At 46.2% G+C, this 27,469-nt stretch overlaps 1 protein-coding gene across 4 annotated transcripts; it reads right to left on the bottom strand.

Annotated features, from left to right (window-relative positions):
* Positions 1-1,378: 1,378 nt before the first annotated feature.
* On the bottom strand, positions 1,379-27,091 carry PPARD (peroxisome proliferator activated receptor delta). 4 transcript variants are annotated; one of them, XM_060189675.1, is made up of 7 exons: positions 26,833-27,091; positions 20,727-20,881; positions 19,624-19,762; positions 18,177-18,379; positions 17,552-18,002; positions 2,168-2,230; positions 1,379-1,620 (listed from the first exon to the last, which is right to left on the bottom strand). In XM_060189675.1, the coding sequence occupies exons 1-7, from the start codon at positions 26,960-26,962 to the stop codon at positions 1,535-1,537; spliced, it is 1,227 nt and encodes a 408-aa protein (XP_060045658.1). In that variant the 5' UTR covers positions 26,963-27,091; the 3' UTR covers positions 1,379-1,534. The 4 variants fall into 4 exon arrangements, with proteins under 4 accessions (XP_060045658.1, XP_060045659.1, XP_060045657.1 ...); XM_060189676.1 differs by lacking the exons at positions 1,379-1,620; positions 2,168-2,230 and adding an exon at positions 12,831-13,936 and having other exon boundaries at positions 26,833-27,090; XM_060189674.1 differs by lacking the exons at positions 1,379-1,620; positions 2,168-2,230 and adding an exon at positions 13,963-16,346 and having other exon boundaries at positions 26,833-27,090.
* Positions 27,092-27,469: the final 378 nt, after the last annotated feature.

Raw genomic sequence — 27,469 nt, 5'->3', positions numbered from 1 at the left:
ATAAAATAAATAAAATCTTTAAAAAAATTGTGTGACACTTTAGGAAAACAGTTTGGCAATTCTCCAACATCTCAAACAATTATCATACAATCTAGTATTTCTACTCCTAGGTACATACCCAAGAGAAAGGAAACTACATGTCCAAACAAAAATTTAGATATACCAACATTACTCATTATGGCCTCAAAGCAAAAACCAACCCAAATGTCCATCAACTGATGAGTGGATATATCCACAGAATGTATATATCCACACCACGGCACATTACTCAACAGTAAAAAGAAATCAAGTAAGCGAAAGAATCGAGACACAAATGGCTATATATCTATGCTTCCACATATATAACTATCCAGAGTTGGTCCACTTATAGAGACAAAAAGTAGATCAGGGGTTGTCAGATCAAATTAGTTGGTGCAAGGAGTGGATGGAGAGTAATGGCTAATGGGGTCCTTTTTGGAATGATGAGAACCTTCTAAAATTAGAGAGGGGTGACGTTTGCATGACTCATATTAAGTTACACTGAATTACACAACTTTAAATTGGTGAATTTTTTGGTTTGTGATTGCTGTCTCAATAAAGTTGTTACAGAAAATGACACACATGGGAGTTGGGCAGTAGCACAGTGGGTTAAGCGCACGTGGCACAAAGCACAAGGACCGGCGCAAGGATCCCAGTTTGAGCCCCTGGCTCCCCACCTGCAGGGGAGCCGCTTCACAGGCGGTGAAGCAGGTCTGCAGGTGTCTATCTTTCTCTCCCCCTCTCTGTCTTCCCCTCCTCTCTCCATTTCTCTCTGTCCTATCCAACAACAATGACATCAATAACAACAATAATAATGACAACAATAAAACAAGGGCAGCAAAAGGGAATAAAAAAATATTAAAAAAAAGAAAATGACACACGTGATTTAAATTTATCAGTATATAAATTGGACAATAAACCAAGAAGAGCAATTATTTAAAAAATAATAAAGGCACTAATACTGATTTAGTGTATACTCTGTGATAGGTACTATGCTAAGTATATCACATATATGAACTCATCACACTTTCATATGACTGTATGAGATAAGTGAATATTATCATCAGTGCCCATTTGCAGTCAAGGAAACTAAAGCCCAGAGAAGGTAAGTGATTTGTCCAAGATCACACAGCTATGAAGTTATGGAGCTAGCATTTGCAAGTAGGTGATTTGACACTATGGGAAACATTGGATTCTGTTTCTAGAAAACAGAGGTCAGAGGAAAATGTCCCTCTAGCTGGAGAACTTGTGGAGGAAGAGGAGAGAAATAGGCACTTTGCTCAGAGACAAAGCAGGAATCCTGGATTCAGATGTCAGTTGTGCCCACCTGTGTGTCCCCACCACCACAACTCACATGGTAATGACGAGGACTTCCAGGACCTGCCATCAGCCTTCTGGGCCTTGCTGACCAACCTTTCCCATCCAGGCTGATATCTGCCCCAGTGAGCTCCAGCCCCGCTCTGACCCACAGCCACAGAGGACAGGTAAGTGGGCTCAGAGCCCCTGCGGCTCAGTTTCACCCAAGACCCTGGCAGGGTGATTTGTGGCTCCGAATGGCGGCGACCCCACTCCAAGTGACTGGGGGACTGCATGCGCTGATAGCTGCAGAGAAAGAGAAGAACGAGGCAGGGATAGCCCTTCCAGGGGCCTGGAGCTAGCTCAACCTAGAATTTGAAAATGTTCCAAGATGAAGATATGATTGGCTAAGTGTACATGTTACAATGTGCAAGGACCTGGGTTCAAGCCCCTGGTCCGACCTGCAGGGGGAGCTCTGCAAGTGGTAAAGCAGTGTTGCAGGTGTTTCTCTGTCTTTCTCCCTCTCTATCACTACTTCTCTTTAGATTTCTGGCGGTCACTATCCAATAAATAAATAAAGATAATAAAAAAAGTTAAAAGAAAGATTTCTTAAAAAAAGAATAAAGAGTGGTCTGGGACGTGGCACAGTGGATAAAGCACTGGATTCTCAACCATAAGGTCCTGAGTTCAATCCCCAGCAACACATGTACCAGAGTGATGTCTGCTTCTTTCTCTCACTCCTGTCTTTCTCATGAATAAATTCTTTAAGAAAAAAAAAGAAAAAAAATATTCCTTCAGTATCTTCCTTTCCCCCCCAACTCCCTACTCCCTAGCTGAGGGGAGTGTCCTTTACCTGTGCAGGTCACCATGGAAACAGGAGCCTCGATGGAAGTATTTGCACACCTGGGACACCTTCCTGTCAACAAAGGATAGCTTGACTCTCACTGACAGTCCCCTAGGGCAAATTTCCTAAAAGAACATCCAAGTTTTATGTACAACCCATTTTATTTCTTGTCTTGGAATTGTTCATTTTTTTCCCCTAAGATTTTATTAATGGGATGGATAGGAGGAGGAGGAAAGAGAAAGAACCAGATTATCACTCTGGTAAATGTGCTGCCAGGGATTGAACTTGGAACCTCATGCTTGAGAGTCCAATTCTTTATCCACTGTGCTACCTCCCAGGCCATATTATTATTATTATTATCTTTATTTATTTATTGGATATAGTCAGGAATCAAGAGGGAAGGGGGAGATAGAGAGGAAGAGAGATAGAGAGACACTTATAGTACTGCTTTACCACTTGACAAACTTTCCCTCTGTAAGTGGGGATCAGGGGTTTCCACCAAGGTTCTTGTGAATTGTAACATGTACACTCAACTAGGTGTGCCACCACCCAGTTCATGTCTTGGAATTTTTTTTTTTTAAACATTTTTTAAAATTTTTTATATTTATTTTATTTATTTATTCCCTTTGTTGCCCTTGTTGTTTTATTGTTTTAGTTATTATTGTTGTTGTCGTTGTTGGCTCCCCTGCAGGTGGGGAGCCGGGGTTCGAACCTGGGATCCTTATGCCGGTCCTTGTGCTTTGCACCACCTGCGCTTAACCCACTGCGCTACAGCCCGACTCCCGATGTGCTCTTTTTAAAAATATTTTCTTAATGAGAAAGATAGGAGGAGAGAGAGAAAGAACCAGAAATCACTCTGTTACATGTGCTGCCGGGGAATGAACTCGGTACCTCCTGCTTGAGAGTCCAGTGATTTATCCACTGAACCATCTCCCCAACCACTTGGGATTCTTATAGAAGGAAGGATTATGGGAGTCGGGTGGTAGCGCAGTGGGTTAAGTGCAGGTGGTGCAAAGTGCAGGGACTGGTGCAAGGATCCCAGATCGAGCCACCGGCTCCCCACCTGCAGGGGAGTCGCTTCACAAGCAGTAAAGCAGGTCTACAGGTGTCTTCCTCTCCCCCGTCTTCCCCTCCTCTCTCCATCTCTCTGTCCTATCCAACAACAACGACATCAATAACAACAACAATAACTACAATAATAAAAGAACAAGGGCAACAAAAGGGAATAAATAAACAAATATAAAAAATAAAAATAAATTTAAAAAAAGAAGGAAGGATTATGTGTTCTGAGAAAAACGTAGGCTCTGGAGTGGGACCTGTGTTTAAGTCTTGCATAACTCAACATATATACATATACGTACATATATAGAGATGGATAAGGTGAGAGACACAGAGACAGAGAAAAAGATCAGAGCACTGCTTAGCTCTGGCCTATGGTGGTGTTAAGGAACTGAACCTGGGACCTAGAATCCTCAGGCATGAGGGTCTGTTTGCATAATCATTATGTTATTTCCCCGGCCCCTCAACTTTTCTAAGACTTGGTTTCCTCACCTTTAAAAATGATGTAATATCAGTTCAGGAAGTGGAACAGTGGATAAAGGACTGGACTCTCAAGCTTGAGGTCCTGAATTTGATCCCTGGCATCACATATACCAGAGCGATGCTCTGGTTCTTCCTCTTTCTTTCTCCCATATAAACAAATATCTAAATAATAGATAAAAGTTATTAAAACACAAAGACTAAGGCACTAGGGTAGGACTGGCAGAGAGCTTTCCTGGTAGAGCGCTTTTTTTTTTTCCCCCTTTCTTTCTTTCTTTTTCTTTTTTTTTTTAACCATGCACAAAGAGTCAAGTTTGAATGCCCAGCAACCACATAGAATCAACATGTAGGGAGTGGGGCAGTAGCGCAGTGGGCTAAGTGCACGTGACGCAAGGCACAAGGACCGTCATAAGGATCCCGGTTCGAGCCCCCGGCTCCCCACCTGCAGGGGAGTGGCTTCACAGGCGGTGAAGCAGGTCTGCAGGTGTCTATCTTTCTCTCCCCCTCTCTGTCTTCCCCTCCTCTCTCCATTTCTCTCTGTCCTATCCGACAATGACGACATCAATAACAACAGCAACAATAAAAAAAAAAAAACAAGGGCAGCAAGAGGGGAAATTAAAAAAAAAAGAATCGCCGTGTAAAGGAAAAGCTTTGTGAATGATGAAGCATTGCTGTGTAGCCTCTCTCCTTCTCTGTCTCTCCATTTTCCCTGTCTTTCAAACTCTATCTGAAAAAAAAAAAAAGTAAAGAATAAAAGAGGTGGTTTGAGAAGTGGTGCAGTGGTAGCACTGGATTTAAAAGCATGAGGTCCCAAGTTCAATCCCTGCCATAAAATGTGCCAGAGCTATGCCCTGGTTCTTTCTCTTTCTTGCTAATTAATTTAAAATTAATAAATGGGGGTGGGGAGATATCATAATGGTTATGCAAGAATATTTTCATGCCTGAGGCTCAGAGCTCCAAAGTTCAATCCTTTGTACCACTATTTATTTATAAGATTTACTCATTTATGAGAGAAAGATCAGAGCACTGCTCAGCTCTCCCATGTGGTAGTGCAATGATTTGAACCTGGGATTTCTGGGGCTTCCAGCATGTAAGTCCTACTTTATAATGCTAAGCTATCTACCTAGTCCATCATTTTTGTAATTAAAAATATTTATGCATTTATCTATTGGAAGGGGTGGAGCAGAGCATCACTCTGGCAATGCACTGCCAGGTATCAAACTTGAGACCTCATAATGGACAGTCCAATGTCTTTCTTTAAATAATTTATTTTATTTGATAGGACAGAGACATTTGGAGGGAAGAGGGAGATAGGAAGGGAGAGAGACAGAGAGAGATACCCTTCAGACCTGCTTCACCACTCATGAAACTTTCTACCCTGCAAGTGGGGACTAGGGGCTTGAACCCAGGTCCTTGTGTGCTGTAACGTGCACTTAACCAGGTGCACCACCACCTGGCCCTGAGAGTTCAATGCTTTAACCACTACTCCATCTTCCAGGTGCTATCATTTTTATTTTAAAATGTGATGGTAAGATAACTCAGCAATAGAGTCATCACTCTGGCACTCGTGAAGCTTGAGAGTTCAATGCCCCACCCACTGTACCACTTCCTGGGCTGCCAAAACAGATTTTTGTTTGGAGAAATGTCAAATTAGTTAATTTGATCCTTATACTAAGCCTTAATAATAGGGAAATCTCGTTTGCTAGTTTTTTTTTGTTTGTTTGTTTTTTTTTAATGTGAGGCTCAGTGAGGTAAAGGAACTGGCCTGGGACACAGAACAAGGGCTAGGACCCTAACCCAGGTGTCCTCACTCAGACCAGTAACTTTCTAGTTAACCAAGACTGATTTGTCAGGGTTGAGGACTGTTGCCTTTGGGAGGCTTCTCAAGGCAAATCCTGAGACCACACTGTGGGGACAGTGTGTCCAGAGGTCATAGGTAGTTTGGCCTGGAGAGGCAGCAGAGGGTCTGGTGGGTGGGTGGGGTCTGGAACAGGCATCAGGAATGGAGGGAGGGCAGAGAAGGAGTTAAAGGCAGTTGAGCCTGCTGAATAAGCCCCATGGTCAGGGTTTTTTTTTTAGACTTGAGGTCATATTTTGTCTAGGCTACCATTTTCTAGAGTCTTCCAGGAAGGAACATAGTTCAGGACAAGAATAACAGAAAAATGTCCTGAGCCTAGAATATAGCAGAATAGTTATACAAAAGACTTTCATGCCTGAGGCTGAAATCCCAGGTTCAGTCTGGGCACCACCATAAACTAAAGCTGAACACTGTTTTGCTTAAAAATAGTAATAAAGTAAAAATCTTCTGGTTATTCATTCTTGTTTTGCTTCTCTGCTGACACTCTGCCTGCCTTTCTTCTCACATTCAGACTCCAAGATCCACATGATCTTTCCTTTGACAAACTGTAGTTCTCTCTGGGGAACAAACAAGTGCTGGTGACAACATGCACTTGTTAGCAAGCCTAATGGAAGGGGGGCTAGCATGCCCTAAAATAGCCAGTGAACCCCCAAAGAGTGACTCCGGTGTGATGTTCAGCTCAGAGTGTCTCCATTCAAACATGGTGCGAAAGGTCAGCGCTCTATCAGTGGAGCTCTACCCCTCCTGCGGTTTTAATGTGCCTAGTTTCCTCTTTGGTCTCAGTTTCCTTCTTTGGACTCTAAGGATGCGGGGGCATAATCTCTAGATGCTTCCAAGATTATAAGTGAGGGCAAAACAAAACAAACAAAACCTCCCTCTCCCCAACACTCACCCTGAATTCTTAGGGGATAATCTTTCAATGGGCAGGCTGAAACCAAAAGAATTTCCTTTTACCTTCCTTGAATCCCAAGGAGGAACCCCCCCCACACACACACACACTCCTACCTGCATGGCTGCTGGAAGCCTTGGCTGGTCTGCCCACCTCGGTGGTCACCACCATTGCCACCCTGCCCAGCAGGGTCCATCCCAGCTGCAGCCCCTCATGAAAATCCGACAGGCTCATTCACTGCACCTTTATCTCTCTCCGTCCTGGGCAGGGCCAAAAGGAGGAGGGGCCCCGAGGCCAGGTCCGCCCCCTTCCTGGACCCCCTGCCTGCAGGAGGTGGAGGCAGGACTCAGGACCTGCAGAGTCCATGTTCCAGCTATGTCGGTGGAATGGGGACACAAAGGCCTCTACAGACTCCTAGTTGGTTACTGAGGGGGTTGGGGGATGGGAGGTTGTAAGGACTCTAATGTCTCTGGAAGGTATGTGACTTGGGAAGGGGACACAGGGACCTGGGACTGAACCCAAGGACCTGAGACCGAACCCAAGGACCTGAAAGGCTGGGATCCTGCAGCTGAAAATGTAACTCTTGGTTACACAGTCTGAGGGCTAGGAGGTCAGATGGCAGCCAACCCCAACCACAAAACTGTGTGAGGCCCACATGTAGAACTGAGGCTGCTGGAGAGACGTGGGGGTGGGCTGGGAGCCTTCAGTCTCCAGGAAATGGGGTGAGCCTGGATGGGGGTTGGGGGAGGACCATTCCAGACTGGGTAGGTACTGTACAGACCTAAGAATCTTGGGGTCCTGCCTCCAGGTTCAAGATACTCTTTCTTCAAGAAGTCACGGAGGCCTGGGCTATGCTTATCACTGAAGTCACACTGCTCAGCTCTGGCTTGTGGTGATGGTGGTGGTGGAGAAGGGTTGAACCTGGAAACTCAGACACGCACGAAAATCTGTTTTCTTTTTTTAAAATATTTATTTATTTTCCCTTTTTTGTTGCCCTTTTTTTTGGTTGTTGTTGTAGTTATTGTTGTTATTGATGTCTTCGTTGTTAGATAGGACAGAGAGAAATGTAGAGAGGAGGGAAAGACGGAGGAGAGAAAGACACCTGCAGACGTGCTTCACTACCTGTGAAGCAGCTCCCCTGCAGGTGGGGAGCCGGGGGCTCAAACCGAGATTCTTACTCCGGTCCTTGAGCTCTGTGCCACGTGCGCTTAACCACGTGCAGCGCTACCACCCAATTCCCAAGAATCTGTTTTCATAACCATTATGTTATTTCTCCTGCCTTCTTCCTGCTTTTAAAATAAACCGTTTATTTTAGGAGAGTTTGATAAAATCATTACAAAGATGAAGTGTTTTGGGGCTGGGTGGTGGTACACCTGGTTGAGCACTCATCTTACCACACGAAAGTGCCTCAGTTTCCACTTGCAGAATGAAAGTTTCGAGTGGTGCAGGCATCTGTTTCTCTCCCTCTCTATCTTCCCCTTCCATCTTAATTTCTCTTTGTTCTTTCAAAGGGGGGAGGGTGGCGGTAGCATAGTGGGTTAAGCACAGGTCACGAAGCACAAGAACTGGATTAAAGATCCCAGTTTGAGCCCCCAGCTCCCCATCTGCAGGTGAGTCACTTCACAAGTGGTGAAGCAGATCTGTAGGTGTCTATCTCTCCCCCTCCTCTATTTCTCTCTGTCCTATCCAAACACAATGACAATAATAGCAACAACGATAACAAGGGCAACAAAAGGGAAAAAAATAGCCTCCAGGAACAATGGATTCATAGTGCAGGCACTGAGCCCCAGCAATAACCCTGGAGGCAAAAAAAAGGGGGGGAGGGGGAAGAGAAAGAGAGAGGGAAAGAAATAGAAAGAAGGAAAGAAAGAGAAGGGACAAAAATGGCCACTAGGAGTGGTGAATTCGTCATGCAAGCATCAAGCCCCAGTGATAACCCTGGTGGCAATGAAAAGATAAAGAGTATTGGGAGCCGGGCGATAGCACAGCGGGTTAAGCGCAGGTGATGCAAGGTGCAAAGATCCGGGTTCAATCTCCTGGCTTCCCACCTGCAGGGGAGTCACTTCACAGGCGGTGAAGCAGGTCTGCAGGTGTCTTATCTGTCTCTCCCCCGCTCTGTCTTCTCCTCCTCTCTCCATTTCTCTCTGTTCTTTTTTTTAAAAATATTTATTTATTTATTTTTCCCTTTTGTTGTCCCTTTTTATTATTGTTGTAGTTATTGTTATTGATGTCGTCGTTGTTGGCTAGGGCAGAGAGAAATGGAGAGAGGAGGGGAAGACAGAGAGGGGGAGTGAAAGACAGACACCTGCAGACCTGCTTCACCACCTGTGAAGCAACTCTCCTGCAGGTGGGGAGCCAGGGGCTCGAACCGGGATCCTTATGCTGGTCCTTGCGCTTTGCGCCACGTGCGTTTAACCCACTGTGCTACTGCCGGACTCCCCATTTCTCTCTGTTCTAACAACGATGACATCAATAACAACAATAATAATAACTACAACAATATAAAACAAGGGCAACAAAAGGGAAAATAAATAAGTATTAAAAAAAGATAGAGTATCTTACTTTGTTGTGAGTTGCACTGTTCTGGGCTGCCTTTTCAGACAGAAAGACACACATGGGAGATACAGAGTGAGATAAAGAAATGTAGTTTGCAGGTTCCAGGCCCTGCAGTATATAGGAATACATGGAAACTTGAGACACACACAGACACACATCACCAAAGCTTCCTCCAGTGTGGCAGTACTCCCACATGGTGTGTTTGGGCTCTAATCTGGGTGTCATGCATGGCAATGTAGTTGCCTTACTGGGTGAACTATCTTGCTGTCCCAATAATGTATCCTCTAGGTCCCTTAAATTTGTTTTTGTCTTTTTTTTTTAAGAATTAAAAAATTTAAATATTTATTCCCTTTTGTTGCCCTTGTTTTATTGTTGTAGTTTTTATTGTTATTGATGTCGTCATTGTTGGATAGGACAGAGAGAAATGGAGAGAGGAGGGAAAGACAGAGGGGGAGAGAAAGACAGACACCTGCAGACCTGCTTCACGGCCTGTGAAGTGACTCCCCTGCAGGTGGGGAGCCGGGGGCTCGAACTGGGATCCTTACGCCGGTCCTTGTGCTTTGCGCCACCTGTGCTTAACCTGCTGCTGCACTACTGCCCGACTCCTTTTTTTTTTTTTTTAAGTCTATTTGATTCATTTGTCCTGAGAATGATTGAAAACAGACCAGATGACCTACTATGGTCTCCAGTGTTTTGCCCAGGTAAACAAACTACAAAAACAGAGATCCTAAGGTTCTGGCTCCAATTGGCTAAGCCACTTCCTGGCTGAATGACCCCAGGCTTATTCCCCAAATCGCTAATTGTGTTTTGTCAGTAGGAAGATTATCAGGTGGTACTATTTACCTTGTAGGCAGTGCCTGACACAAAATAGATGCTTTATCTACCATTTGGTGATAGTAATAACAGGTGCCAGAGAAAACTGACAGACTTAGTTTCATCTCTTAGAGCTTATTAACTGGCTATTTCCTATCCTGTAGTCTTACCACTTCAGTGCTAGGGGAAAGCACTAGCCTTTAACAACAGACACAGTCCTTAACCATTTTTTTTTTAAAAAGAAGTATTCTATTTTATTTTTACTTATTTTAAAAAATATTTATTTATTGCCTTTTGTTGCCCTTGTTGCTTTATTGTTGTAGTTATTATTGTTGTCGTCATTGTTGGATAGGGCATTGAGAAATGGAGAGAGGAGGGGAAGACAGAGAGGGGGAGAGAAAGATAGACACCTGCAGACCTGCTTCACCACTTGTGAAGTGACACCACTGCAGGTGAGGAGCTGGGATCCTTACACCAGTTCTTGCGCTTCGCGTCATGTGTGCCATGTGCACTTAACCCACTGTGCTACCGTCTGACCCGCTGTCCTTAACCATTCTGCTCTGACCTGATGGCATGGGAAAGGAGAGAGAGCAAAATAAACCAAACGTCACTCAGGCATGTGCAGTGCTAAGAACTGAACTTGGAACTCCATGTATGCAAACTTGCTGCCTCTACCCCATGGTGCTACCTTCAAGATTGCCTTCTTTTTTCTTTTAAAGACATAGTCAACTAATTAATAAGATAGAGTGAAAGAGAAGCAGAGCATTACTCTAGCACATGTAATGCCAGGGATTGACCTTGGAACCTCGTGCTTGAGTCTAATACTTTTATCTATTGTGCCACCTCCTGGACTACTCAAGTCATCTTTTTTTTTTTTTTTAAGTTTTAAAATCTTATTTATTAGAGACAGAGAGAAATTAAGAGGGCGGGGGAAGGGGCTGGAGGAAAAGAGACAGACACCTGCAGCCCTGCTTCATCACTCATGAAGTTTTCCCTCTGCTGGTGGGGACCAGCAGGTGGGTCTTAACGTGTGCACTTAACCAGGAGCACCACCACCTAGCCGCTATACAGGTTAGCCTTACAGTTGTTTTGTTCAGTGGGCGGTACAGGCATCAGACTGGAAAACATGTGGATGAAACTCTGATGGTACTTCTGGCAGGAGCAGCTGAGTTCTAGATGCGGTTCCATTTCTCATTCAGCCTTAGGGTTGAGTGACTTCACAGTTTGTTTTTTTTTAATTAGTGATTTAAGATTGATTTGCAAAATTACAAGATAACAGGGGTACATCTCTTCTGCACTGTTCCCATCACCAGAATTCTGGATCCCCCTTCCCTCAATTATAAGCTACAACAGTTCTCTCAAGGTTGCAGATATGGGTTAACTATTATTTCTACAACTATCTGTATATATTTGGCCTTTTTAAAAAGTAGGCCCCATTTTCCTTTTCAAATGTCCCTCCCCCTTTCCTCCTTTCTCTCAGGTTCCTGATGGAGTTGGAATTCAGAACCCTCTGTTCATCTTCCTCCTATCATTTCTCTCCCACTAGGAATATGGGTCAAAATTATTTTCAGGGTGCAGAAGGTTGGAGCTCTGGCTTCTGTGATTGCTTCTCTGCTGGACGTGGATATTGGCACGTTGATCCATACCCCCAGCCTGTTTCTGTCTTTCCCTAGTAGGGCAGGGCTCTGAAGTGGTGAGGTTCTAAGACACACTGATGAGGTTATTTGCCCAGAAGGTGACTTCCCAGTTCTTAATCTCTGGATGACTTCAATTTTTTCCATATTGATCTTTCAGTTCTTTAGATACTTTTGCAAGAATTCCTTGGGATAAATTCTTTTTATTTTTTAAATATTTATTCCCTTTTGTTGCCCCTGTTGTTTTATTGTTGTAGTTTTTTTTGATGTCATTGTTGGATAGGACAGAGAGAAATGGAGAGAGGCAGGGAAGACAGAGGGGGGAGAGAAAGATAGACACCTGCAGACCTGCTTCACCGCCTGTGAAGCGACTCCCCTGCAGGTGGGGAGCCGGGGGCTCGAAATGGGATCCTTATGCCGGTCCTTGTGCTTTGTACCACCTGCGCTTAACCACCCAACTCCCAAATTATTTTTTATTTTATAAAGATTTTTGTTTTGTAGGGGTAGATAGCATAGTGGTTATGCAAACAGATTCTCATGCCTGAGGCTCCAAAGTCCCAGGTTCAATCCCCTGTACCACCATAAACCAGAGCTGAGGAGTGCTTTGGTATTTAAAAAAGATAGTTTTTATATTTATTTGCTGGATAAAGAGAAATTGAGAGGGAAAGGGAGGCAGAGAGACGCCTGCATCATTGCTTCACCACTCATGGAACTTTCCCTCTGCAGGTAAGGACTGGGGGCTTGAACCTGGGTCCTTGAGCATTATAACATATGTCATACTCTACAACCAGGTGTGCCACCACTCAGCCCCTCCCTGAGATAAATCCTCCATTCTGAAATATTAGGCAGTGGTTTTCCTGGTCAGACAAGTACCAAAACATACCTAGGATTTGTCTCACACTGTAGCCAAGCCAACTGGCTGTGAAAGGGCAACCCTCTCTCTGTGAAGATGGCATCACTAGGTGAAGGACAAATCTAGAGGGTGGAGTGGAGGGAGCCAGAAACAGAGTGAATTATAGCCAGGGAGGTAATGCAGTGGACAAAACATTGCACTCTTAGTCATGAGGTCCTGAGTTTGGTCCTTGGCACTGCATGTATCAGAATGGTACTCTGGTTCTCATTAACTAATAAATAAAATGGAGAATGCAAATAAAGACAACAATGAGATACCACTTCACTCCTGTAAGAATGTCATACATCAGAAAAGGTAGTAGCAACAAATGCTGGAGAGGTTGTGGGGTCAAAGGAACCCTCCTGCACTGCTGGTGGGAATGTCAATTGGTCCAACCTCTGTGGAGAGCATTCTGGAGAACTCTCAGAAGGCTAGAAATGGACCTACCCTATGATCCTGCAATTCCTCTTCAAGGGATATATCCTTTAAAAAAATTTTTTTGTTTCATTTATTTATTTATTATTGGATAGAGACAGAAATTGAGAGGGAAGGGGGAGATAGAGAGGGAGAGAGACAGAGAGACACCTTCAGCCCTGCTTTACTACTCGTGAAACTTTCCCCCTGCAGGTGGGGACCAGGGGCTTAAACCTGGGTCCTTGTGCAGTTATGTGAGCACTTAACCAGGTGCACCACCACCTGGTTCCCCCAGGGAATATATCCTAAGGAACCCAACACACCCATCCAAAAAGATCTGTGTACACATATGTTCTTAGCAGCACAATTTGTAATAGCCAAAACCTGGAAGCAACCCAGGTGTCCAACAACAGATGAGTGGCTGAGCAAGTTGTGGTATATATACACAATGGAATACTACTCAGCTATTAAAAACGGTGACTTCGCCATTTTCAGCCCATCTTGGATGGAGCTTGAAAACATCACGTTAAGTGAAGTAAGTCAGAAACAGAAGGATGAATATGGGATGATCTCACTCTCAGGCAGAAGTTGAAAAACAAGATCAGAAGAGAAAACACAAGTAGAACCTGAACTGGAATTGGTGTATTGCACCAAAGTAAAAGACTGGGGTGGTGGGTGGGTGGGAGAATACAGGTCCAAAAAGGATGACAGAGGACCTAGTGGGGGTTGTATTGTTATATGGGAAACTGGGAAATATTATGCATGTACAAACTACTGTATTTACTGTTGAATGTAAAACATTAATTTCCCAATAAAGAAATTAAAAAAAAAAATAAAATGTGAAAAAAGTGGAGTGAAAGATAGACTCTGGCTTTGCAAGTTCCACATAGCTCTCAAGGCTCAAGTAGAGTTAAAACTCAGACCCTCCACACCCGATTCAGAGTGTTATATATGGTTTGTACACTCCACCCACAACCCCCAAGTTCTCTGAGGGAGGGATGGCATCTTCTTAGTCCTCCATAGCTCCTTGCTGGCTGAGGAGTGGTAAGCAGGGAAAGAGGCAGGGAGGACAGCTTCCAGGAGCCAGAATGGAATCTCCTGGCTAGTGCTCCAAAGCCTCCTTTTCCCAACTACGGGCTTCTTTTGCATTGGATATGGGGGAAAGAGTGGAGTCAATCAGTCCCTAAAAAAAACACTCAAAGAACCGAGTCAGCTTAAATCAATTCTTAAATATTTAATTCCCATTTATTTAAAGTTCTGTCAGTCTGTGTACACTATTTATATTAAAAACACAGGAAGCTGGGACTCCTAGCAAAAATATACATTTCAGTTTTGGAGATTGTTCAGACAGTAAGAGCTGATTCCTCAGCACCAGACCTGGAGGGGGAAGGGTTGGAGCACATGATGTGTGTGTGGGTCAGGCACAGTATCTCCCTTCACAGCAAGGGCCAAAGGGAGCACCCCTCACCCAAACCTCTGGTCAGTCCAGGTGGGTAGGGAGAGGGAAGAATCTTGCCAGTGGAGCATGATCCTGGGGTGTGAAAGGCTACATCACTGGCAGGGGCAGATACTAGGCTCTCCAGGAGTCTCTTTCCAGAGCTGTAGTTAGGCGGAAAGGCCCCTCAAGAAGGAGCACCAGACAGGACCCAGGAAGCCTGGGCTCTGAGCCCAGGGCTTCCACCACCTTTCTGAGACTCTTGCCACTCCAGACTTACTGGAGAGGTAGCTTGAGTGGACTTCCTGTCCTGTTCAGTAAGCACACTCCCAGCTCTGGGGTGAATGAGCTTCACCAGGAAGCAAGCGGAGGCAGGGGAGGGACCAGCAGAGTGGGGCTGGGCCTGGCAAGGTCACAGTCACAGAGGACATGTTTTGAGAATTCCTGGGGGGAGAGGGAGTGTGTGTGTGTGTGTGTGTGTGTGTGTGTGTGTGTGTGTGCGAGCACATGTGAGGGGTTAGCTGAGCTGAATATGGGGGGATGAGGAAATCTGCTAAGCTGTTGGAACAAGTGAATGTCACAATGAGCAGAGTCAGTTTGTCCCTGGCATCTCTCCCTGGGTACGGGTGTTGAGCTGACTTAACAGGACATTCTGTGCCCATTACCTGGCCCTGGGCACAGGGGCATAGCTCTGCCCATCCACCTACAGGTCCTTCTAGGAGCTCATCTGCCTCCCTGACTTAGAGAGAGGAGGGTGGCTATGTGGAACCTGCAGGTAAAGTGATTTCAGTGCTTGTGGTATGTGCTGGAGGGAAAGCTCCAGGGAGTGTGTGAGTTACAGCTGAGTGCAAGTTAGTACCAGCCTCTCCTGGCTGGAGAAAGAAATACTACATCTGAGGCTGAGCCCTGGGACTGGCTGGAAGGATGGAGTTGTGGTGATGACAGAAGTCAGGCAGGATACGGTGGCTATTCCAATGGTGGGAGACTGTGGTATACTGATTCAGGGCCAATCCTGTGGTGAGGGGTCAGAATTAAGTACGCTGCTCACTGGGTTCCCCACCAACCTCCAGATCTCTAAGGCTTTGTTCCTCTTTAGTAGGGGCATAAGAGTCGCCATCTGGAGGGAACCCCAGCTCTTTTTGGGCTGGGTAGTGTCACTCAGCAGCCAGCACAGAGGGCCAACTGTGACACTGACCTGGAAGACAGATGAAAAGAATGAATGGATGTTGGGGTGTGTTGCTGGGTGGGGTTGGCTGGGTCAGGGTTACCAGCCACAGCTTTGGGAGGATGGTGACCATCTTGGGAAGGCATCCTGGTCCTTGGGGCAGTGGTCCAGTGACCAGGGGCCACAGCTGCAGCCAGCCCAGGCCATGCTTGACTTCCCTGGGAAGCTGTGCCCAGAACACTTAGTGTTTCTTTGGATGGCTCAAGTCCTTTGTGGTGAAGGCAGGAGCACAAGTGATGCCCCACTCCCTCCCTCCTGCTCTGGAGACAGTGTGGGGTGGGGGTGGGGAAGGCAAAAGCAGAGGTCCTATTCTATGCTGCTGGTGAAAGAATACAAACTCTCACAGAGAGTTTAAAGGGGATAGACATGGCAGTGGGGGAAAGAGAGAGAGAAAGAATGAGAGACAAAGGGAGAAGGAAACCTACAGACAAGAGAAAGAATAAAGAAAGAGGAACTCAGAGAGGGAGATGACAGCGCAAGGAAGGGGGGACAACAGAGAGGAAGAGAACGCTGGGAGCAAGAGGCTGTGTCCAAGCACAAGCATGTGTGATGCCACGCTCTAATGCCAAGCCGAGTACTTCAGAGCTGGTCAACCAAAAGCGACAGATCCTGTCCCAGTGCTGTCTGCCTGGCCCCATGTTCTCGACTCCTCTGGAGGCTAGCGGGAAGGCCCTGGGTGTATTTCTCAATACATGTCCTTATAGATCTCCTGGAGCAGGGGGTGCAGTGATGTCTCTGTCTCTGTCTTTTTGATCCGCTGCATCATCTGGGCATGCTCAGTGACCAGCTGCCGCAGGTCAGCCATCTTCTGCAGTAGCTTGGGGAAGAGGTACTGGGCGTCAGGGTGGTTGGCCTGCAGGTGGAACTCAAGGGCTCGAAGGATAGTGTCCTGGATGGCCTCCACCTGTGGCACATTTATGAGCCCTGGCCGGTCTAGAGGGGAGACACAGGACAGAGGTAAAGGAGGGACACACACTGCCTTTCAGGGGCATCTGAAAAGCAGAGGAGCTCCCACTGTCTGTGTTCGACAACAGAGCCCTCTGCTTGACAGACCCAGCCCTGTCCTATCAGGGATGCCCCACTGTGCATGTTAGCCTCCCCTGGGCCTTGGCCCACTTCCTTGTTTTTCCTGACTACACAATATAGTGTTGTGGTAAGAGACCTACTGCCTGGGTTAAATTCTTTTTTTTTCTTTTCTTTTCTTTTCTTTTTTTTTTTTTTTAACCAGAGCACTGCTCAGCTCTGGCTTACGGCTGTGTGGAGGATTGAACCTGGGACTTTGGAGCCTCAGGCATGAAAGTCTCTTTGCATAACCATTATGCTATCTACCTCCACCCCATGCCTGGGTTAAATTCTCTACCACAGATTTGCCAAGAGATTATGAGCAGGTAACTAGGAGTCTCTGGGTATTCGTTTGCTCATCTTTAAAATGGGATAACAAGTGGCCAGGGAGGTGGTTCAGTGGGTCTAGTGCATGCTTTGTATGTGTGAGCTCCCTAATTTGGTCCCTGGGAGTGCATGTGACCAAGAAATACTTTGGTCTTTCATTAAAAAAAACAGCAAAAAGTTAAAATGGAAATGACAGAAGTACTGTTTGCATAGGGCTGTGTTGAGGATCAAACCAGTTGTAATCTGGAAGAGGTAATAACAACAGTGCTGGGCATGAGGTAAGACAGGTGCTACTGTTGGCATGATTACACTTATTACCGACCTGAAAAAAATGTAAGTAAAATGCAGAAAACTATGGTCTAGGAGGTGGCGCAGTGGTAAAGCTTTGGACTCTCAAGCATGAGGTCCTGAGTTTGATCCCCGGTGGCACATGTGCCAGAGTGATGTCTGGTTCTTTCTCCTCCTAGCTTTCTCATAAATAAATAAAATCTTTAAAAAAAATGCAGAAAACTCCATCATCAGAAATCAGTATGTTGGTACCTTTCCTTTCAGTATATATTTTTTTCTGTCTTCTCTCTACCAAGTAAGCTGGAGCTGGTCTTGCAGGTACAGCCAAGTGTCTGGCATGTTCCATGCTCATCATTGCATGGACCCCTTTCCGCTGAGCTCAGACAGGTCATCTTACAGTGAAGCCCCATCCCTGTAAGGCTGACTGTGTGGGGTCTGCCTGCTTCCCCACCCTCACTTACCTCCACACAGGATGATGGCTGCGATGAAGAGAGCCAGGTCACTGTCATCAAGTTCTAGGGCATTGAACTTGACAGCAAACTCAAACTTGGGCTCAATGATGTCACTGAAAGGCTTGCGGAGGCTGCGCAAAAATTCACGGGTGACAAAACCAGTGCCGTTAGCCACCAGCAGCCCATCCTTGTTGACGATGGAGGCGAGCATGGCGAAGATGGCCTCATGCACACCGTATTTGAGAAGGGTCACCTGGTCATTGAGGAAGAGGTTGCTGAAGTTGGGGATGCTCTTGGCAAACTCGGTGAGCTCACGCACGGTCTCTACTGTGGTGCACTGGCAGCGGTAGAAGACGTGTATGCTGATCTCCTTGTAGGGTGGCAGGCCATTCACCAGTTGCTTCCATACCAGGCCCTTCTCTGCCTGCCACAATGTCTCGATGTCGTGGATCACAAAGGGCTGAAAACCAGGCCCCATTAGAGGCCAGGCCTTGGGGAACCCCCACCCATGTGCTCCCTATCCCCCCTACCTGTATTGTGAAGTTAGGGGAGGAAGAGGTGGGCTGCTTCTCCCAGGAGTCATGTAGTGGGGCCCAGAGCCCAGTATGATGCTAGGCCAAGCAGTGACACTCACCGCCGTGTGGCTGGCCTTCCCAGTGAGGATGCCTCGGGCCTTCTTTTTGGTCATGTTGAAGTTTTTCAGGTAGGCATTGTAGATGTGCTTGGAGAAGGCCTTCAGGTCAGCCACCTGTGGGTTGTGCTGACTCCCCTCATTTGCTGTCAGCCCTGCCACCAGCTTCCTCTTCTCAGCCTCTGGCATCCGACCAAAGCGGATGGCTACATGGAGAGCGAGGGGGACAGTCACTGAGCAGCCCAGGCAGGAGGCAGCACCTCTCATCTCCTCGTCCCTCTACAGGTGCACTGGCTAAGATGGAGACACCACTGCTAAGCCCTGGACCCCCAGAAACTCTAGAGACAGCAGGCTGAGATGCTGGAGAACCTCTCCAGGACATAAGCTCCAGAGTGGGGCAGGGATTCTGTCCTGTTCACAGTATTTGGCACATAATGGCCCTCATTTACAGAATGAATGAGCCACTCTATCGGACAGGCGGTGCTACATGGAAGAAAGACAAGACTTTGGTGTCAAAGGCCTGTGTTTCAGTTTCTGCTCTGCAGCTTGATGGCTGCATGACTTGGGTGGGTCACTTCACCTTTTTCCATCTGAGAGAGTGGGCTAATCCTTAAAACTCATAGGGTTACCAGAAAAATTAAGCACATGTATTTACAAAGTGAACACTCAAAAAACTGTAGTCATTAGTCATGGAGCAGCATGTGAATCTGGTTCCTCTCAGAGAAAGAGAAGAGTTCAATTGCTCTGCCTGACTCCATCACTGAGGAAAAGCTGCAACCAGGGGAGCTCAGGGCTTGCCACTCTCACTGACGCAGAGTGCCTATGAGACATTTCAGTGTGAGCTTTTCGCCTGTCCTCAGGGAATTTGACTCTGAGAGGTTTAAATAAATAAATAAATAAATAAATAAATAAATAAATAAAGGGGGTGGCAGTTAGCTTTGCAAAAATTCCACTTGGGGGTCTGGATGACAAGACTTTGTAAGAGGCCTGGAGCAGAGGGTAGGCAGGCTCTGTTTCTTGGCAATTGATACTTGTGGCCACATAACCAGCTCCTGCCTGCTCTCAATAACCACAAAGGGCTGAGATGCTCCCAGACCATTAAGTTATGTCACGTTATATGAGACTTGATGTCCCAGGAGTGATGTTTCCACTCCCACTGGAGTTGGAGTCAGTTCCTAGTTCCCTCCTGAGCCAGAAATGGTACCAAGATGTGGTAACTGCTTGGGACCCATAGTGACAATGGGAAGTATGGGGAAGGCAGATCTTGGGTCAGTTTATTCTGGTTCCAAGACTCAGAGACAGGACCAGCAAGGACAACAGCTAATACTCAGGTACTGCTTACAATATGCCAGGTATTATTCTGAGGGCACTCCCTGTCTGGGCTCCTTGAAACCTAGTTTCAGGTTGTGGGGAGCCAGTGGGTCCCTGTGCCTGGCAGGCTGGCTCTCACCATTATGTGACATGCCCAGTGCCAGGCATTTCTGGAAGCGGCAGTACTGGCACTTGTTTCGATTCTTCTTTTGGATCTTGCAGCTCCGCTCACACTTCTCATACTCTAGCTTCATGCGGATTGTCCGGCGAAAGAAGCCCTAAGGGATGGTGAATAGGTGAGAAGTCATGAGGAAGGGAGAGAGGTCGAGAAGTTTGCACTGATCACTAGACTCTACAGGGCTCAACTGTGCATAAAGATATCAAGATCTCTGAAATATGAGTATGTATGTATGTGTAGGGTGGTAGTAATTTTTTGGAGGGGGAAGGGAGAAGGAACTTCTAAGCCTTTATAAATGATTGAAGTAATATGCCTGATTTATTTATGCCACCAGTGTTCCTGGAAGACTCCCTCTCTTTATTTCTAGGTAGAAGGGGGAGCGGGGAAGAAACAGACAAGGCGCCACACATTGCTCCACTGCGGGTGAGGCTTCCCCTTTGCACGGTGCTACCATGTGGTACCCTGAGGGCTTGAATCCAGGCCTTTGAACATTGGAAAGTGGGTGCTCTACAGGACAAACTAACTCCCAGCCCTGGTCATATTTATTTTAAGTGCTCAAAAAAGTCTTAAGGCTTCTTTGGTGGTAACATAAAATTGTATTTTGGTTAATTTGATTAATTCATAAAGGTAGCAGGATTTGTATTTTATATGTACTGTTTTAATACAATGTGGAATACTGATGTATTTGCAGCTAGGAAGAACCCAAAAGTACCACTGGAGAAAGAAATGTAATGTTTCTTTAGTTCTCAAAGAGCCCCCTTTCTGGCCTTAAGGTGCAGGGAAAGACCTCAGAAAGATAAATCAGTTCAGACTTCCTGTCATGAACCAGGTTCCCAAAGGGTATGAGCAGCTCAGCAGGGCAGGCCAGACAGGGAGCCCTTGCTTTCCAGGAAGGCGCAGAGCTGATGTCTGGGGTGGGCCAAAGGGTCTGACTATGTGCATGCAGGAATTTCATGGTGGGCGTCGTCAGAGCCCTGCCCCTCAGCAGGCAAGGCCTTCCTGGCAGGGCAGCTCACCATGTGACTGAACCACTCTGGCTCACTGCCACCTCGCACATCCCATACCTTGCACCCCTCACACGCGTGAACACCATAGTGGAAGCCTGATGCCTGGTCCCCACATACACGGCATTCCATGTTGAGGCTGCCACCCGAGGCCCCATCGCAGCCCATCTGCAGCTGGTCCAGCAGTGAGGGTGGTGAAGAGCTCCGGGAGAGGTCTGTGGATACACAATGCGGGAGGGAATGTTACATCCTGCAGGGAGGGGCCTGGGGTCAAGAGAGGTTAGCAGAGTAAGGCTTTCTGCATCACATAGCTAGCCTTCAGTGAAGCCACTGGTGAGCTCAGTGGCCTCTTGAAGTTAATGCTGCTAAGGATCAGTTTCTGTATCTACAATGTGGAATTAACGACAGATTTTCTGGGAGGATGGTAAAAAGCCCCCAAAGCCCCCAAAGCATTTTCCCCAGACCTGAGATACAACAGTGCTGTGCAGAGCCTGCAGCATGGGAGGGGAAATCTCAGTGGAAAAGGCTTGTCACCACCTCACACAGTCTACATGTGCTTATCAGTGCTACTAGGTTGAAGGACCACAAAGGCAGGACCTTCATATGCTAGAGCAGACTCTCTGCTGAAATAAGTGCTCCGTAGGCTGTCTGGAGGTTGTGGGCCCAGCACCAACTAATCGAAGGGATGAGTGGGAACCCACTACTTCTGGGGGTATTATATCAGGATCAATAGAACACACATTATCAATAGAACACACATTATCAGTTGCAGTAGAAAATGAGATAACATGTAAAAACTCTGTAAGGACCTACGCAGATGCTGGGCAGAGGGTTTCCGGCACTTCCTCTCCCGACTGTGTGGGCTGTGATCATTCTTGCTTTGTGGTTCTGCTTATAAGCAGTGTTGATTTTGTGGCCTATCTGCCTTCTCTGCTAGACCTCAAAACTCTTGAGTCACATTCCCTTTGGATTCCAGAGTGGACTCTCACTGCTGAGTCCATTTTCCCTCTCTAAGTGGTGTGCTACCTACTCTTCTGGCTGTCTTTCCCCATAGCTTCACAGAAACCCTCACAGGAGTGATGGTGGTGTTATCTCTGCATATGAAACCTGGAGAGGCCTTCCTGAGAAAGACCGAACTTGAACCTCTCCTGGCTTGCCACTGCCCCCCGGCTCAGGAGTGTCAAGACCATCAGGAGACACATTACTCACTGAGGCAAACCTCTGGATTGTGAGGAGAGACCCAGTGCAATGGTCTCGGAGCTAGCAGCTAATAGGAGCTGCAAACTGAACTGGAAACAAGACAACTACAGTGTGGGGGCCTGGGATATGAATGGTGGTAATTTGGGGGTGGATTTTCCAAAGATAAATGGTTGTGCTTCTTTCTGTTTGACCAACTGACTTAAGGATTTATTCTGAAATTACTATCATACCCTCCTCAAAAGCAATGATGGCAGCATGTTCCCCATGCTAAGGATCAAGTTATAAAGGTCACAACTTCTCCCTCTGACCTCCTAATGGGAGACCAGGTTCCAAGATGCTCTACCCCACAGCAGAAGTGTCTGTCTCAGTGCCCTCCCAAGTATCTGGAAGAGGCACTGGGCTTGCTGTTTGTGGGATGCTTGTCTGCACAGCCCTCTCCTGACCAGCCCAGCTTAGTCTGCTCACCCGCCTCTGCTCTCAGGAAGTGCACCTATTCTCCTGCCCTGTGGTCATCACCTGGGCCCTGGGTCCAGCCTGTAAACTTTGACTCCAGTCACATTGCCTTACTTCCTAAATAACTCCTGAGGACCCACCTTCACCACCTTCAGAAGGGAACAGGGAAAGAAACAGGATTTACTAGATTCCTTAGAAGCATGTTAGTTTCATTTCATATCACCCTGGAAGACAGTAATTGTTACTATTTTTTTTTTAATTTTATTTATTTATGAGAAAGAGAGGAGAGAGAAAGAACCAGACATTACTCTGGTACATGTGCTGCTGGGGACCGAACTCAGGACCTCATGCTTGAGAGTCCAATGCTTTATACACTGCGCCACCTCCCGAACCACAGTAATTGTTACTATTTAAAGATGATGGCAACATGTGGTCTGGGAGGGCACAGTGGCTACAGTGCTAGACTTACCGGCATGAGGTCTTGGGTTTAATCCCCAGCATCATATGTGTCAGAATGATGCTCTAGTTATCTCTCTCTCCATCATAAATAAATAAAACTTAAAAACAAAGAGAAGGAAAACGAAGACTCAGTGAAACCAAGGGATATCTCCAAGGCTGTCTGCTCAATACAAGGCTGCCTGCTAGTACAGCGATACCATTTTTTGGTCCAGGCCAACTGTGTACCAGGCCCTTTCCTGGGCACCTCATACCATTAATTCTCATGCAACCCTTAAAATGGCCCCTTGGGAGCTGGGCTGTAGCATAGCGGGTTAAGCACAGGTGGTGCAAAGCACAAGGACCGACGTAAGGATCCCGGTTCAAGCCCCGGGCTCCCTACCTGCAGGGGAGTTGCTTCACAAGCAGTGAAGCAGGTCTGCAGGTGTCCATCTTTCTCCCCCCCACCTCTGTTTTCCCCTCCTCTCTCCATTTCTCTTTGTCCTATCCAACAACAACAACATCAATAATGACTACAACAATATAACAGCAAGGGCAACAAAAGGGAATAAATATTAAAAAAAAAAAAAGGGCCCTTTAAAAAGGTCGTCTTAGCCCCATTTTATAAACAAAGAAACTAAAACTCTGAAGGTTAACTACTAACAGTGGTCCTTCCTCCCTTTTTTCTTTTCTTTTTTTAAATTTAGTTTATTTTAGTGAGAAAGAGTAGATACAGAGGGAAAGATACCACGAGAGACAAAGAGACCAGAACATTGCTCAGTTCTGGCTTATGGTGGTGCTGGGGATTGAACCTGGGACTTCAGAGCCTCAGGCTTAAAAGGTTTTTGCATAATCATTAAGCTATTTCTCTAGCCCTCCTTTTTAATTTTAAGATTTTATTATTTTAAAAACATTTTTATTTATTACCGGATAGACACGGAGTGAAATTGAGAGGAGAGGAGGAGATAGAGAGGGAAAGAGACAGACACCTGACTCTCGTGAAACGTCCATCCTTGTCAGTGGGGACCAGGGACTTGAACCCAAGTCCTTGCACACCATAATGTGAGTACTTAATCAGGTGTGCTACCACTTGGCCTCAATTTTATTTATTAATGAGAAAAAAAAACCAGACATCACTCTGGTACATGTACTGCCAGGATTGAACTCAGGAACTTTGATCTTGAGAGTCCAATGCTTTATCCACTGTACCATCTCCTGGACAACATGACAGTGGCTCTGATAGTTAATTCCATGTTAGTTTGACCAGTTCTGGGTACCTAGGATATCCAGTCTTTGTTTAAGCACCAGTATAAATGTTGCTGTGAATATATATATGTATATGTATACACACATATATTTTATTACTTTTTAATTTTTATTTTATTTATTTATTTGCCCTTTTGTTGCCTCTTTTTTGGTTGTTGTAGTTGTTGTTGCTATTGATGTCATCATTGTTAGATAGGACAGAGAGAAATGGAGAGAGGAAGGGAAGACAGAAATGGGGTGAGAAGTGACCCCCCTATGAAGTGACCCCCTGTGAAGTGACCCCCCCCTGCAGGTGAGGAGCCGGGGGCTTGAACTGGGATCCCTACGCTGGTCCTTGCGCTTTGCACCACGTGCGCTTAACCCACTGCGCTACCGCTGGACTCTCGTGAATATACTTTTTACATGTGACTGACATTGAAATCGTTACCCTCCATAATGAGGAGGCCTCATCTAGTCAGCTGAAGAAGAAAGGCTAAAATCCTGGTAAGAAAGAATTATGCCTCCATAAATTTTTCAAATATGAGTTCTGGCCTGTCCTGTAGAATCTCAATTTGTCAGCCCTCACTTTTGCATAAAGGATATCAACCAATTCCTTAAAATCAATTTATCAATTTATTGTTGTCTTCACACACACACACACACACACACTCTCTCTCTCTCTCACTCTTATTATTGATTGATAATCCATTATATGATAAACAAGAAATAGCCACTGCTAAGAACATCATGCTAGCTAGCATTCAAATGTTTGGACTCAATATAAACACTAATTCCAGAGAGTGAAGTAGCAGTTGCACCATCTTTGATTACAAGTTCAGCAAATAGACCTTACTGACTCTACTCCTATCATTTATGTGTGGTTGAGTTTTCCTGATTATCTAGCCTGCATAGCTGGAGTTGCCATGGCTATGACAGTGGCCCGTCTGACAAAACCTCACAGAAAAATAACTTATGTCAGGGCAAATTCTGAGGAATCTGGGACTGGGCTTTCAAACAACCTCAAGGTAGGCACTCAAAAATATATGTGATATATGTATAATATATATATATTATAGAGACATAAAATTCAGAGGGAAGGGGAAGAGAGACACTGCTCATGAAGTTTCCCTCCTGAAGGTGGGGGCTGGGGGCTTGAACCTGGGTCCTTGACTTGTTCGCTCTACTGGGTGTGCCATCAGCTTTGATCACCACTGAATGGCTAGCTCCTGCCTGGAGGCCCAACAAAAACAGTCACCGAGCAAGAGAAAGAGGAAGGGAGCAGGGTGTCAGTACCAGTTCCAGCTGGCCTCCCACCCAGGTGGGTGGTTTTGGAACATACAAGTCACCTCATTACTGAGTGCTGGCGGGGTTCTACTTGCCTCCCTGGAAATGAGGAAGAAGAGTCTGGCATCTAGAGTGAGTGCACATATAACTCTCTTTTCACCCTGCCCCAGTATGTGCCCTGAACAGGAAGAACCACTGCAAAAACTGGATTCACTTTGCAGATTCAAGGCAGCATTGGCTTATGGATTTGGGCCCAATTTAGCTGCAGGTCCAAGCAAGATAAGCTGTTCTTAATCAACAGCCCCTGCCTTTCTCTGAACTCTGACTTCATCTACCTCTTTCTCCCCATGAAGGTACTGGGGTCCTGAGCCCATCTTCATGGGCTGGGTCTGGTCCTTTATCCTGAATAACTGGCCACAACTGGCCAAGATCTCCTTCACTGAGGCCCAGCAGCAAGAGTGGGATAACTCTTCCTGGCAGCACATCTCCTCATGACCCTGAGTTTCCTCAGAGGGAAGGAAATAAAAATCAGCTGGATGTGATGGTATTCAGGTGTGAGAAGGAGAGAACGGGAGTGGGGCAAGGGGCAGGGAGGAGGCAAGTAGCAGGTATTAGTAGCAGGGAAAACCAGGGACTGAGGAGTGGGTTCTGGTTGCCCTTGAATGATGAAGGTGATAGTAACAGAACAGTACAAGGTACTAGAGAAAAATGTCTGCTCCTGAGAGTGGATGAAAGAAACCAGTCAGTGAGACAAGACATGCCAGAAGCCGTCTGGCTGCACAGATGTAATATTAGTACTACTTCATGTTACCTGCAGCTCAAGAACAGTATGTCTAGTAAGTAGCAGAGTTGTGTGCTGCGACAGATAACAATGATAGGTATAGGTGATCTCTCTGGTATGTTGCTAATGCAGACTGGATCTCTTGTGGTAGTAATGGTGGTATAATAATAATGACTATAATATGTTAACTCTCTTTTTATTTGATAGGACAGAGAAATTGGGAGGGAGAGAGAAAAAGAGAGACGTCTGTAACACTTCTACATCTCTTGTGAAGTTCTCCCCTATAGAAGGGGACTGGATTTGAACCTGGGCACTTTTGCATGGTAATGTGTGTGCTCAATGAGGTGCACTACTGCCCAGCCCCCATGTTAACTCTCTTTTAAAAATATTTTATTAATATTATTTTAATGAGATAGATACAGAGAGAAATACAAAGAAACACCAGAACACCATTCAGCTCTGGTTTATGGTGGTGCTGAGGATTGAATCTAGGAATGTGGAGCGACAGGCATGAAAGTCCTTTGCATAACCATTACGCTGTCTCCCTAGCCTGCCCTCCCCCAATGTTAACTCTTCAATTCTCATAAAAGTTCACACGCACATTTCCCTTGAAACCCCTGCTGTTTTACAGAAAGAAGTGGTGCGGACTTGCCCAAGGCCTCAAAGTTTATGAGCAACAGAGCAGGGGTGTGAAGCGAGGCTGTCTGGCTCTAGGCCTTAGGCACTTTACTCCTCTGCACCCCATGATGTTGCCTGCTCCCTCCTCACCTGTATAGCTGCTGGAAGGAAGTGGGTGTTCTGGTCCCCCATTAAGTTCCGGGGCTCCTTCTGCCTCTGCCACTTCCTCTTTCTCCTCCTCTTCCCGGACCTCAGGGGCTTCCTCCGGTGGCTGCTCCATGGCTGATTTCCCCTCGGCGCCACGCCTGCAGGCCCGGTCATAGCTCTGGCATCATCTGGGTCTGAACGTAGATGGACCTCTACAGGGCAGTTCCTGTTGACCTGGGCAGAGAAGACAGGAGAGGTTGGGGAGATGGTGAAGAGGATAAGAGGAGTGGGAGTGGGTTAGGATCCAAGGCTGCTGCCTGTGTGGACAATGTGGAGGGGGCTCCCCTGCTCCTCCAGAGTAGGAGCCCTCATTCTTGCAGTGTTGTTATCACACGGCCTCCATGACTTGCATCAGAGGTCACTTTCTCTCCCAACTTCTGACCATGTGTTTTGTTCTTTCTTGCAAGATTTGTTTGATTATATATTTATGTTATAAGAAAGAACAGAGCACCCCTTCATCATATGAGTTAAGGATGAAACCCAGGACCTCATACATACAGAGAGTACACTCTACAGGTTGAGTCATCTCCCTGGTTGCCTATTTGGCTCTTGTGGGAAATTTTTGGGGTTCAAAGCAGGC

The sequence above is a fragment of the Erinaceus europaeus genome, chromosome 4 (assembly GCF_950295315.1).
Source record: "Erinaceus europaeus chromosome 4, mEriEur2.1, whole genome shotgun sequence".
NCBI lineage: Eukaryota > Metazoa > Chordata > Mammalia > Eulipotyphla > Erinaceidae > Erinaceus > Erinaceus europaeus.
The sequence above is the reverse complement of the archived record's forward strand: the minus strand, read 5'-3'. Positions and strand labels throughout refer to the sequence as shown.